Genomic DNA, 13113 nt, shown 5'->3' on the forward strand with positions numbered 1-13113 from the left:
CAGAGTGCACCGTGTCATTTATAAAAAAAAAAAAAAAGTTAATTATTCAAATTAGAGAAACAACTTTCATCATGCATTTTTCGAATATAAAACATGAAGGATATAACGGGAGAGAGAGAGAGAGAGAGAGGAGAGAGAGAGCAGAGAGAGAGAGAGAGAGAGAGAGAGAGAGAGAGAGGAGAGAGAGAGAGAGAGAGAAAACACCAAAGTCTTCATTATTGTTATTATCACATTTTCTCGCAGCCAAATAAAATGTCGGTGTGCCATCAAACACTGCCGCGCGCCACTGTCATCGGCGTGATGTGAAACAATGTTTTGGCAATTCAGTAAGTATTTACAAAGTATTAATTCTGATATTTTTTTTCCCGTTTTCTCTTATTCACGGTATTTATATTACTTTCTATAGTTCAAGAATTGCATTTTGTTAACTTTGTTATGTGGGAAGTATCAATCTACTTACTACTACAGCAAGGATCGCCACTTAAAGACTTTTAGAAATGCAAACTTTTCACGTACACATGTTCATTAATTTCAATGACTTCTTTTTTTCCACTTGCTTTATCGTTTGATATGAAAATATTTAGAACTCCTTAACTCTTTACACGGAATGTGACTAATTGTGAGAGCTGTCTTAATGGGTGCGTTAGAACTTTTCAATTTAACACATTTAACACACACACACACACACACACACACACACACACACACACACACACACACACACACACACACACTGGTGTCATAATACAGGTCATGGACGCGCGATTTTTCCGAAAGTTGCATTTCATGTTCAGTCTGTGGCTCGTTTTACTTTTTTTTTTTCAACAATAAAAGTTGCACGCGTGTGTTTTAGTGGGCGAGTGTTGATGGGATGCTCGTGTTGTATTGGAACACTGCGGGGAAAAAATGGATTCATAATAACTGCGGTCTGTTTATGTGACTATTTAGTTAAATATATTACGACAGTCACCGCTAATAATGATGAATATTGATGTTTAGAAGCATAGATTGCGTTACGTTTTCAAGACTTTATTAAAAAAGAAATCCCTTTGTGTTTTTTTTTTCCGTGTATTTTTTATCGTTTATTTTATATTTTATCTTTTTTCATTATTAGATTTCTTTTTAGTGAATCCTCCTATACGTGTAGTACTACTAGTAGTAGTGGTAGTAGTAGTAGTGATAGTAGTAGTAGTGATAGTAGTAGTAGTAGTAGTAGTAGTGGTAGTAGTAGTAGTAGTAGTAGTAGTAGTAGTAGTAGTAAAAATCGTTGTTGTTGTATCATCATCATCATCACTAACATCATCACCACCACCACCCTCACCATCATCACCATCACTGCTCACCGAAGACCAATGGCCTATGTGACACTTCATCTATTCGCTGTCCACCTGGTGTCATACGGACAAACTAACCACGCTTAGCTCCCTCACAGTCCACGGCAACACACTGCACAGACACCCGCGTCAGCCACCACAGGGCAGCGCGGCGCAGACACAAGGTTTATGAATTCCTGGAGGCCACGTCGGGCGTCGGGTGTCACGTATCGGGGAAGGTTCGCTCCTTGTATTATGACGGAAATTAAAAATGAAGAAGAAGTAAAAAAAATTCATATCACAGTGAAGCCGTGCTATTATTTCGTAACAAGTTATGTGATGAAAGCAACTGTGTGTGTGTGTGTGTGTGTGTGTGTGTGTGTGTGTGTGTGTGTGTGTGTGTTGCTCGGATTTTTCTTTCTTCTTTTTTTTTATTGCAAGTACTTCTCAATTTCACCGAGGCAAAACATTCTTTGTGTGTGTGTGTGTGTGTGTGTGTGTGTGTGTGTGTGTGTGTGTGTGTGTGTGTGTGTGTGTGTGTGTGTGTGTGTGTGTGTGTGTGTGTGTGTGTGTGTGTGTGTGTGTGAGTGTGTGTGAAAGAGGGGCACCAGCTAAGGGTAACAAATAGAGGGAAAAAAGCCAACTGCGGGTGACAGGACAGAACGCTGAGGAGTATCATTGTTAATAGACTTAGAAGAACAATGACCATCTACCACAGCAGCAGGCAATCCACCTCTTTTTTTTTTTGGGTGGTAATGAAGAATTTTATGGCGATATGGAGTCATTATTATAATCACGTTGCTGATAATGGCGAGTGATGCGTGATAATGATAAGTGATGGGTGGTAACGGGAATAACCGCTAGTAATGAGGGAGGGGGATGGGAGGGGATGGTAACGGTGAGCGACGGGCGGTAATGGTGAGTGATGAGTGGTAATGGTGAGCGACAGGTGGTAATGGTGTGTGACAAGTGGTAATGACAAGTGACGGGCAGTAATGACGCGTGATGGAAGGCAGAGGGGAGTAATGAATTGCAACCAGTGATGTGACGCTGTGTATAAGCGTAAGTGGTTGAACACTACTAAAGCTCAAACAAGGGCTAGTTAGTTACTTGTTAGTTAGTACTTGTTGGTGTTAGCTGAACTACTGGTTAGCTTCCCGCGTCCTTTACACACAACCCAGACGCTCCACCAAATCCCTGCCTCACTCACCGCCCCACACAGCCTCTCTCCACCCAGCCTGAGCATCTGGCCACGGCATCCAAAGCTTCCTGCCCCCAATGGATTAGCTTCTCTCTCCGCCAGCCCCGCGTCTCATCCCCGCGGCCTCCTCGTCTCGCAAATTTAGCACAAGGCAGTCCAGCTAATCCCGCCCCGAGATTCCCACTAATGAATTCCGGGACACCTGCTGCCTGACGCTGCTAATTGGGGTTCATTTGCGTCAGGGTGTCACCTCAGAAAACACCACAGCGGTTCACGGGAAAGTGCAGGGAACAGGTGAAGGGAAAGGACTACAATGTTAAAATGCTGCCCCGGGTTTTCTGTTCACTCGCCGCTAAAAGGATCGGTGTGGACGGCCTTTCCTCTTGACTTTCAGTATATTTGTAGTTGCGGTGCGCATCTGTGTTTCCGTGTGTTGGCTTTCTTGTCTGCCTGTCTTGCTTCTGTTTAGTTGTGCTTTTTTTCTGTCTTTATCTATTTTTTTTTTTGTCTACCACTTTGTTTCTCTGCATGTTTGTTTTTTATTTGTATATTTGGTTACCTCATCCCTTCCTCTCTCTCTCTCTCTCTCTCTCTCTCTCTCTCTCTCTCTCTCTCTCTCTCTCTCTCTCTCTCTCTCTCTCTCTCTCTCTCTCTCTCTCTCAGTCTAATTACATACACAAAAAGATTGACAAAAATTTTCAACCATTAATCAATCACTCAATCTATCTGGATATCTATATGTTCCTTAGTCAGTCTATCTATTTAGCTATTTTCCAGTATCAGACATCTATTTATCTGTCGATTGATCTATTCATTTATCTATCTATGTGTCTGTCTGTCTTTCATTTTCCTCTCGTTTCGTCCGTGCATCGGAATGTTCCTGAAATTTCCTGCTCGAAACCAAAAAAAGTTATCCCACACTCGATTGGCTAAAAATAGAAAATAGAAAAGAAACAATGTTAAAACTGAGCCGTCAATATTTGTTTTTGAATTTCAATAAAATTTTATTTGCTTGTAGGCAAAACTGTGGAAAGAAAACTCACTTTTTGTATTTACTGACGAGGGAATACAGAGAATGGTGATCAGAGAGAGAGAGAGAGAGAGAGAGAGAGAGAGAGAGAGAGAGAGAGAGAGAGAGAGAGAGAGAGAGAGACTGCAAATTACGTCCATCTTCTGGGCTCCATGTTTTACAACTGGCTCACGAGGCATGATATCCAGCTTTGTTAATGAAAAAAAAAATATATATATAGTAATAGATAATTAAACGTGATCAGGCCAAAAGTGAGGCACAACATAAGTTGAAATATATGATCATGAATACTACAACATCACAGAGTTACTATCAAAAAGTTAGTCTACTGAGGAAAGCTTCTTAACTTTCAGCAGAAAGCTTAACTTTCTGCTTTAACATTATTTATAATGCAAATATTTATGATATTTCCAAGAATAGTTTATGCACGAACTCCGTACATGAAGCAGAAAACACGAGACGTGAGTAATGAAACAGAACGGTGCAGACAGGAGGGTGTTGGACACGCCCGCCACTGCCTGAATTGACTGCCGCAACTGCCGCTGCGCTCTGTTTGCACATGCTGGTGGCGCTGACACAAGCGAGGATATCGAGTCCACGTTCAAAGTGAAGGATAAGTAAATAATAAAGAGCAATGCTGTCAACAAAAGCGGCGCAAGAAGTGAGTGCAGGCCATTAAATGGCCATTAAGAGTGGATGACGAACACGGCAAACAATTACCCAGCACTGGATTACTACTCGGTAACTAATTGACGCACCATGTGTGCGTGTGGCGGCGGGATTGGCAACGCTGAGAGCAGCGCTGCACTTTAATATTAATTATAGTAATGATGTCATATATATATATATATATATATATATATATATATATATATATATATATATATATATATATATATATATATATATATATATATATATATATAAGTGGTGGTGAAGGAAGAAAGATTTTGGAAGGTCGTGTTGAAGAGAAAACAGTTTTGTGGCAGAGCATCATTTATGTGATTACCTTCGCTGATAAAGCTGTCCACTCTGGGACAGGTTAAGTCATTTGAAGACGTGCGTCATGACAGCGTTATTGCAAAACATAAATTACATATCAATGTGCCAAGGAACAATTTAAGTATTATGACAAGTGACAGTAAAACACTACAAAAAACACTGAAGTGAGCAGCTGACATCAGCAAAAGTCTGACGCAGTAAATGAAGGAAGTATGACACAATAGACGCCTCTTATTCTTCGCTAGAATGTAATGCATCTCTTCACGAGCAGCGTGGCCCGACGACATGATAGAGGCAATACTGACGGCGCTCTTTCAGGATACTGGAAAAGTGCACGAGCTTTAACAGACTGACGCTGACGAACTTGATCCCTTGAGGTTGGCGACATTTTGCCTCTTCTTGGGAAAACTGCTACCACCAGGGAGACCTAAGGCAAACATCTGAAAAGAACTTTGAGAGGTCAGACTCAATATTATAACTTAATTTTCAAGTTGACAGAAAACACAGGAGTTGCTCTGTGCTGACCACACACGTGATGCCAAATCTAATTTCTACCCTCACGTTAATTGATTATCTCCTTGACAACTCTTTCTCGCTTGGAGTTTGTAAGTTTGTTCACACGTAACTGCTTTTCAATTTGTATGTTTGTTGTGAAGATGTCTTGAAACAAGAAAATCTGGATCCTTCTTGACTCTTCTGTTAGTTTTGGTTCTCATTCATGACTGTTGTAGGAGCATACATTCCTCAAATTAGTATTTCATATGATAATCTCCACGTTTCACATTTCTCGTCACTCACTGCCCTTTCTTTCACCTCCTGCCGCTCAGTATCTACAGTACTTGTCCCTGTCGATCCTCCCTTTCTTCATTTTCAACGGTAACCAAACTCTTTTCTTCTTCCATGGCCTGGCAAACACTCTTCGCTCATCGCTCAGTTTCACTCTCCTCTTCGCTCACTTCCTTGTCTTTCCTCTCTTGTCGCATAATGTTTCTTCTTAACGTTCCTTCTATTCTTCAATCTCTGCACGCTTCCCTCCCCCTTCTCCTGGCATTGTTCTTCAGCTCAGTGCTCGCCTCACCCCACAGTTGTGCCGGTGTGTCGGCCTGGGAGACGCCGGGACTTCGTGGTAGATCCTGAAGGCTCCGTGAACCTGGAGTGCGGCGTGGAGGCTCACCCAGCGGCCCTCACTTACAACTGGGCCATCGTGAGCCAGGCAGGTATGGTCCTCAGCAGCAGCCGTGGTGGGAATACATTTGTCACGCGTTTAAATTTGACGTGAACATTTTTTTTCCTTTCTTATACAATTAAAGGAGTCTGCCCAATAGTTTAAAAAAAAAAAAAACTCTCCAAACATTTGCGTAGGAAAGGGATGTAACAAAATTGACCAACTTTTGTTTCAAAGATATCTTGATACTCCTCTCTTGAAATAGTGCAAGTCAGAGGAAGATGAAAAAAAAAATCATCAGGTAGAGTTCCAGAGCTTATCAGTGAAAGGAATGAAAACACGAAGACACTGGTTAACTCTTGCATTATTAAAGTGAACGGGACAAGGTGAGTTAGTAAATGCTGACGTCCATCAGCCACGCAATGCCGCTTGTCTGGTTTTCATGCCATGGAGATACTTTCACAAAGGAATTCGATTATACTTTTCATTTTCTTCTGGACAAGGACGAGGCTTCCTTTGAAATAAACTACCTATCATAAGAGTCATCCAGTGTTTCTAAATCCCAAAAAGCGTGCCAGGTACAAAGCACCCTGCCGGCAGTCCTCCAGCCTGACTCCGTGCCCCTGCTGTCCCCAGAGGCGTCCGCCGTGCAGTCGCTCCCCAGCTCAGGCCGTGTGGAGGGCCTCACGGGCCATTACAGACTCACAGGGGTCGGGAGGCGCCTCACTGTGCTCTGCTGGGCTAAGAATACTGTGGGTGCCCAAACCAAACCTTGCAGGCTCACCGTCCACACCCAAGGTAGGTCAGTGTGTCTCTGTTGTTACCTGGAATACGTCAGTCTGTTAGTATATTTCGTTACTGCTGAACATTCACGTCTGCCTCTATCTTCAAGACTGTTCTATCGCCATTAATCTGTAGGTCAGTCTGTCTTTGTTGTCACCTTGAGTAAGTCAGTCTAAATATGTTATTCCCAAGAGCTCCAGTCTATTTTTTTTCTCTCTCTCTCTTTCATGGCGTCATTGTCACTTCGTTTTTTTTTTTTTTCGTTTTTTTCGTAGGATGTGTCAGTCTATTTGTTTATGATTTTCTATGTGTTCTTTGTTCTGACAAAGCTGTACATCGTTTTGTTCGTCCTCAAACATATTTTCCTAAAACTAGGCGACGTGAAAGGGTTAAGTCATGTCCCGGGATAACATACGCTTTCCTTAGTCAACGACCAACAGGATTCATAAATGGTAATCTGTTTCGCCTGTCAGCGTTGATTTTCAACGCAAGACATTAATCAATCACTCGACCAATCCTCCTCCTGTCCGGCTGCGACGCCAAAACATCAATCTTTCTATCAGTCACTTCTTTCTCTGCCAGCTGCTGCGGCGCTGGATCACGAATCAACCAGTCGCTCAGTCCTTCCTTCATTTTATCCAGTTGTTGCTGCGCCAACTGTCAATCCATTAACCAGTCCTTCCCCACCCAAGTACCTTCAGTCTCTCGCGCCACTAATCCACGCTGCCTGTCCTCCTCGCCCTCCCAGGACGCCCCCAGCCGGTCAGGAGCTGCAGGGTTGGTAATAACACCGCGGCGGGGTTTGCAGTGCTGTGCCAGCCTTCGATCCCCTCAGGAAGCGACATCCGATACACGCTGCTTGTTTATGCTCAGGTAAGTGTAAGCGTCGCGGCAAGTGTGTGGAGTGAAGGGAGGGGATGAGGTGCCTGGCGTGAGGGAAGCATGAGTGAAGTGGTGACGAAGGGAATAATTGGGTTTTGACATTAGTCCTCTTGTGAGGAGGGTGTTAGTTGGGTTATGAAGAGGGAAGGGGAAAGGAGAGAGGAGAGGGAACAAGTGAAGGAGATAGAAGAGAGAAGGGAAGGGGCGAAGGAGATGGAAGATAGGAGGGAAGGAGCAGAGGAGGCCGTGTTACTCTGATCGCTGGACGTGGTGCAGTACGGCGCAGGGAAGAGGAAAGACGTATGAAAAGAAAAGAAATGGCGCAATTCATACAAACCCAGTGGCAAGAGTCAACAAATGAGCAAGACACCACACCCACTTGGTGTGTTTAGCATTTCCCCTGAATCTTAAGTCTTCTGATCTGCCAGAAATCAATTAGATACAAGATTATCAGCAGATTAAGGGATTCAGTGTTAAGACTCAGGGATACTGGAAATGAATACTGATGGTTACTCTACTTCCAACTAACACTGCATAATGCATGTCTTAAAGAGAAAATATCCACAGACAACACAAAAGTCTCCACCACTATTGGCCTAAACGTACCCACACAATACATTTAAAACAACTACAGGGATCACGGCAGCTCCACACCCACCACAGCAGCACAACAGCCTCACACCAGCCAGTCGCCCACACGCTCGCCCCGTAGCAGCACCCCCGGGAAACATACACCACCGCAAGCTGCACTTTCCTTTTACCAAGTGCGCGACGCGCACAGCTCCCCGGAGCACACGAGGCAGCCTGTCCGCGTCCTGGCGCCACAGATCTTCCTCCCTCTGTACCTTACAGCGAGCAGTTCCCTGTCTGAGGTTGTCTCTTGAGGCTTTCACGAATAGTGAGAAAGGCGTGGGTGTCTCGAGGGTCGCAAGAGTAAGTAGGAGAACAAGCGACACCTGCACTGTGATTGTGTGCAAAGTGTTGGTGTGCAGGAGCGTGGGATGGACAGCAGGTGACGAGAGGGTTACTTTGGGTTTGGAAATTAATGGTGTTGGAGAATGTGGATGGGTTATGTAAAGCAATTCAAGTTTGCTGAACTGTGTGTATCATGTGGTTTTTCTTTCGTGAGGAGTGTGGAATGAAGGGAACAAGTGGAATAGGTGAAGTGAAGTTTGGTGAGGGTACATAGCGTGAGCAGGTATTGTGTGGGTGTTGTGGGGAAAATGGCAAGAGAGGGAGGAGAGGGAAGTGATTATAAAGAAAAGGATAATGATAATCAACAGCAGCAGCAGCAGCAACAACAACAACAACAACAGCAGCAACAACAACAACAACAACAACAACAACAACAACAACAACAACAACAACAACAACAACAACAACTTATATTTTTTTTCTCTCTCTCAGCTTCATATTCATCACGTAATATAAGCCTTAGTGCCAACGAGTCAGTTGACACTATGTTTGAAACCCATAAAGTTCAATTCAGCTTTGGCTCCCCTTTCCTGTTATTCCCGTGTACATTGATCCCATATCGCTAAGCCTCCCCCTCCCTCAATGCCTAGTAAGGCAGAAAATTGTAGCACTTATTCACAGACTCCCAGGGACTATTGTTCTTTGCAGAGTGGAAGGGAAAAGGTTTACATGCTAGCCTGAGCCTCAGTCTTCCCTCCCATCCTCGCCCTCACCTGCCCTCTCGCTATCTTCTCCCTCGCAGAACAATCCTCGCGGGAGTGACGACGAGCAGGGCGGCGCCGGGGAAAGAAATGAGGTCATGTGGCCTTCAGGAGGGGAGGAGGTGGACCCCGAGCACCCCACCGGCGACCTCCTCCTCAACCTCACCTCAACCTCGCCGGAATTCGAGTGAGTGAATGTCTCATTAACGTCCCGCCGCCTGCCTCACCTGTCTCGTGCATGATTCCCGAGCAGCGGCGAGGCGGTGTGTGTAGGCTGCGGCCCTGCTGAGAGAGAGAGAGAGAGAGAGAGAGAGAGAGAGAGAGAGAGAGAGAGAGAGAGAGAGAGAGAGAGAGAGAGAGAGAGAGAGAGAGAGAGAGAGAGAGAGAGAGAGAGAGAGAGAGAGAGAGAGAGAGAGAGAGAGAGAGAGAGAGAGAGAGAGAGAGAGAGAGAGAGAGAGAGTTTTCTTTTGTTATTTTCTCCCAAGCCAAATATTCTGTAACACCAGACACTAAGTACGTACGTACGTATATATGTATATACATACAGACAGACATGTAAGTTATATATGAATGAATCCAAACTGAAATCTGGCCGCCCGCTTTCCACCAGCCAATCTCAGGTTTTGAAGAACAGGATATGCCTTGCCCCCTCCCACCTTCCCAATAGGGGGAGGCTTCCCTTCGCCAATTTACGTGAGACAAAGTATAGTACATAACTGCGAAATGTGAAGTGCTGTGTTTTCCAGAAGGGAAGTGAGAGCTGTGGCAATCAATTTCGTCGTCCAGTGTTAATGGCAATGTTGATAATAATAATAATAATAATAATAATAATAATAATAATAATAATAATAATAATAATAATAATAATAATAATAATTGCAATAATGATAATAATAATAGCAATAATAATAATAATAGCAATAATAATAATAATAATAATAATAATAATAATAATAATAATAATAATAATAATAATAATAATAATAATATACTCTGGATACTTGTCTCCGCGTGTCTCCGTCCAAGCGTTCATCAGGCTGACAAAACTTTTAAATCCTCAAGAACTTTGCGAAGTCAAAGTCTTTGGGAACGCTGGAAGGGGAAGGACTGCTGGGAAAGGGCAGGGGTGGGGAACGGCAGCCCGGCGGGCGAATAATATTAATGTCGTGAGAATTTTTTCTTTTCTTTTCTCATTTTTTCGCGCTCGTTCCTCCGTCCTTTGCAGCGCTGACTCTCGGAGGTGACTTCAGCATCAACTTAATCTTCTACATCGCGGAGATCATCGGCTAAGATCACAACAAGACCTGTGTGTGTGTGTGTGTGTGTGTGTGTGTGTGTGTGTGTGTGTAGGGAGGCATACAACAATGCCAAAGTTTTAAAAATCCATACAGAAATCAGAAAAAAAAAAAAAAATCATCGATGAAGGTGAAAAATGGTGAAACTTGAGAGATGATAGCTTCAGGTGTCAAACACTGTAACCTAGCTGAGTTAGGCGCAGTCTCTCCCGCAGATAGCCTGTCGTGAACTCATACCATCCTTTCAATCATGCGCCCATCTGTCTTTGCATGAGATGAAACTTTCATTTTATGCTGCCTTAGATGATAAACTTCCTTAATGAGGAGCGTACTGCAGACACTGGCGGGAAGACTCCCGGAAGGCGTAGACGTCTGGCCTCCCTGCCAGAGGAAGGTGGGGTGGCGCGGAGGTCAACTGGTCCGTGGAGTGCGAGAAAGTGATCTAATGTAATGTAAGTAGTCGAACCTTTCAACTTAAATTTGCTCTTAGAGAAAACAGATGAGTCAGACGCAGAGTGAACTGATGTCAGTCCAACGAGAACGAATAGGAATAGTTCACGAAGAGAGCAGAACGAACCACTCATGTAATCCTGCTGCGAGCGATGTCTGTCGAGAGACGCAAGATGGAGAGTAGTAGTGGAGAAACAAGAGGTTGTTGTGGTGGTGGCCGGACACTAGTCTAACCTTTTGGGCACTGTGCAATATATTCCCACAAACAACGAAGGCAGGAAGTAGAGGAGACAGCACGGGGAACTGTCCCGCCTGGAGTGTGGCAGCCCTCCATGGCGCTGGGACCTGCATGCCGCTGAGAGGCGAGTTCAGAGCCATGTAAATTCATTTATTTACTTATTTTGTTTGCTTATTCATTAACGTGGAGAAGTGTAGCTTCTCCAGCCTGATTCACGACACTGGACAGATCGTGGCGGCGCGCGCTAAGGCGACGTGAAGTACCATAATGAAGACAATACAAGTAATAGTTTTGAAAAATGTGTTAAGGTATACAAAGAACCTCCAAACGAGTTCGATTAGACGCAGAATATTCTAATACTAAGAAAATTATGGACAAGAACAATCCCCCACAAGCTGCTGGTTTTGTAAAGGCACCGGTAAAATTAATTCCCTCACAACTAAAGCTTATAAATATTTGTGAACGTGTTTTTTTTTTTTTTTTTTTTATTTAAAAACCGTTTTTTGTAAATATATGAGCTTCATTCTTCTTTGCTGGGAAGCAGTGTGGACTGAACTGCGGGGGAAAACTAACAACCGTTGTATATACGTGTGTCGAAGGTTGGTATTAACAGTGACGAAGATTAAGATCTCTCTCTCTCTCTCTCTCTCTCTTCTCTCTCTCTCTCTCTCTCTCTCTCTCTCTCTCTCTCTCTCTCTCTCTCTCTCACTCTCTCTCCCTCCCAGGGTGGGCGGGCTGCAAGCAGGCCCACGAGTTTACGGTGCTGGTGTCCGCGACCAACGCCGAGGGAACCAGCCAGGCCGCGGAGCTCAGTGCCTTCACGCTGCGGGACAACAAGGCCCAGACTGTCATAGGTGAGTCCTGCAGGTGGGCGGGGGCTTGCAGCCTCACTGCAAAGTTATTGAGGTTCTGTGCACTCTTATTGACGTCTACACCACTGACTGCATTGTTTATTTTGTAGTATTTTTTTCTTCTTCTGAGGAACTTTTTTGTTGTTTGTTGTTCCTCGTGTAATTGCGCTAATACATTTCTGAAGTCCATCGGTATTTATGAATTAATAGAAAAATAATGAATGAATGAATGGGTAAATAAAAAAATAACAAATCCCTTAATTATATTCTTGCCAAGCTCGGCAATCGAGATGGTGGTTAATCTCACCATTTCATTCCCTTTTTCTTTCGCGGACACTTTTCCAGGCCAGAGTTAGGTGATGCTTGTTTCTTTTCTTCCTGCAGGAGTTCCATCGGGAGGAGGACGCGGGCAGCAGCAACAATGGTGGCGGCAGTATTAGTAGCATTAATGGTAATGGCGGAGGAAAAAATGGCGTAGCGAAGGATGGTGAGGGTGAAGGTAATGAAGGTGTTGTGGGCGGCGGGTGGGCGTTGGTGGCCGCCCATGATGGCGGTGCTCGCTGCCTCCCTGGCCGCCATCCTGCTCCTCTCAGTGCTCGTCATCCTTCTCACCAGGCGCAGGGCCAGGCGGGCACACGGAGGTGCGCCGACACTAAGCCAGGTGGGTCTTCCTCTCCCGGGCTGTGCTGTTTATCGCAAACAGCTTGGTCAACGGCGAAAGCCCTGTTGGCGCTTGTTCTTCCTTTATATTCCTTTGTATTTCTTCTATTCTTTCTCCCCTTCTCTCCCCTCTTCCTTTTGCTAGTAATACATAGTATGCAGGTTTTTTTTTTTCTAACAGTATCACAAAACACATTAGTGGTTAAAACATCTTCTGATTTTGTTCCTTTGTCCTTCTCCTCCTCCTCCTATTACTACTACAATTACAATTACAATTACAATTACAATTATCACCACAATAATGACATACACAATAACAGTAAATAGTTCAGTAAGTGTCCTGGTTATGGGCAAATAAGTTTCCTAGTATATCTCCTCGAGTAATCTCAAGAAATCCTTCACTTTATGTTCTCGTGATCTCCGCATCTGATATTTAGTGTTCAGTTTCCCTCTCTACCTCTTCTTCACCCTTCCGTTTCTACTTTCTTCCTTCTATCTTTCTTTTTTTTTTCTCGATACAGTTTCCTTTCTTGCGTCACTTCAATTTCCACATTGGCTCAGGTCTTC

At 44.0% G+C, this 13113-nt stretch overlaps 1 protein-coding gene across 3 annotated transcripts in view; it reads left to right on the top strand.

The window, feature by feature from the left end:
- The window catches only part of LOC135106244 (hemicentin-2-like), a 106407-nt gene that overhangs the window by 91869 nt on the left and 1425 nt on the right, over positions 1-13113 (top strand). For all 3 annotated transcript variants that reach the window (XM_064015043.1, XM_064015044.1, XM_064015045.1), the window contains exons 11-16: positions 5632-5763; positions 6348-6509; positions 7243-7367; positions 9094-9239; positions 11761-11889; positions 12271-12547. In XM_064015043.1, the coding sequence (XP_063871113.1) occupies positions 5632-5763; positions 6348-6509; positions 7243-7367; positions 9094-9239; positions 11761-11889; positions 12271-12364 (788 nt within the window). In that variant the 3' untranslated portion in view covers positions 12365-12547. The remainder of the gene's footprint in view (positions 1-5631; positions 5764-6347; positions 6510-7242; positions 7368-9093; positions 9240-11760; positions 11890-12270; positions 12548-13113) is intronic.

This window comes from Scylla paramamosain, chromosome 13 (genome assembly GCF_035594125.1).
Source record: "Scylla paramamosain isolate STU-SP2022 chromosome 13, ASM3559412v1, whole genome shotgun sequence".
Classification (NCBI taxonomy): domain Eukaryota; kingdom Metazoa; phylum Arthropoda; class Malacostraca; order Decapoda; family Portunidae; genus Scylla; species Scylla paramamosain.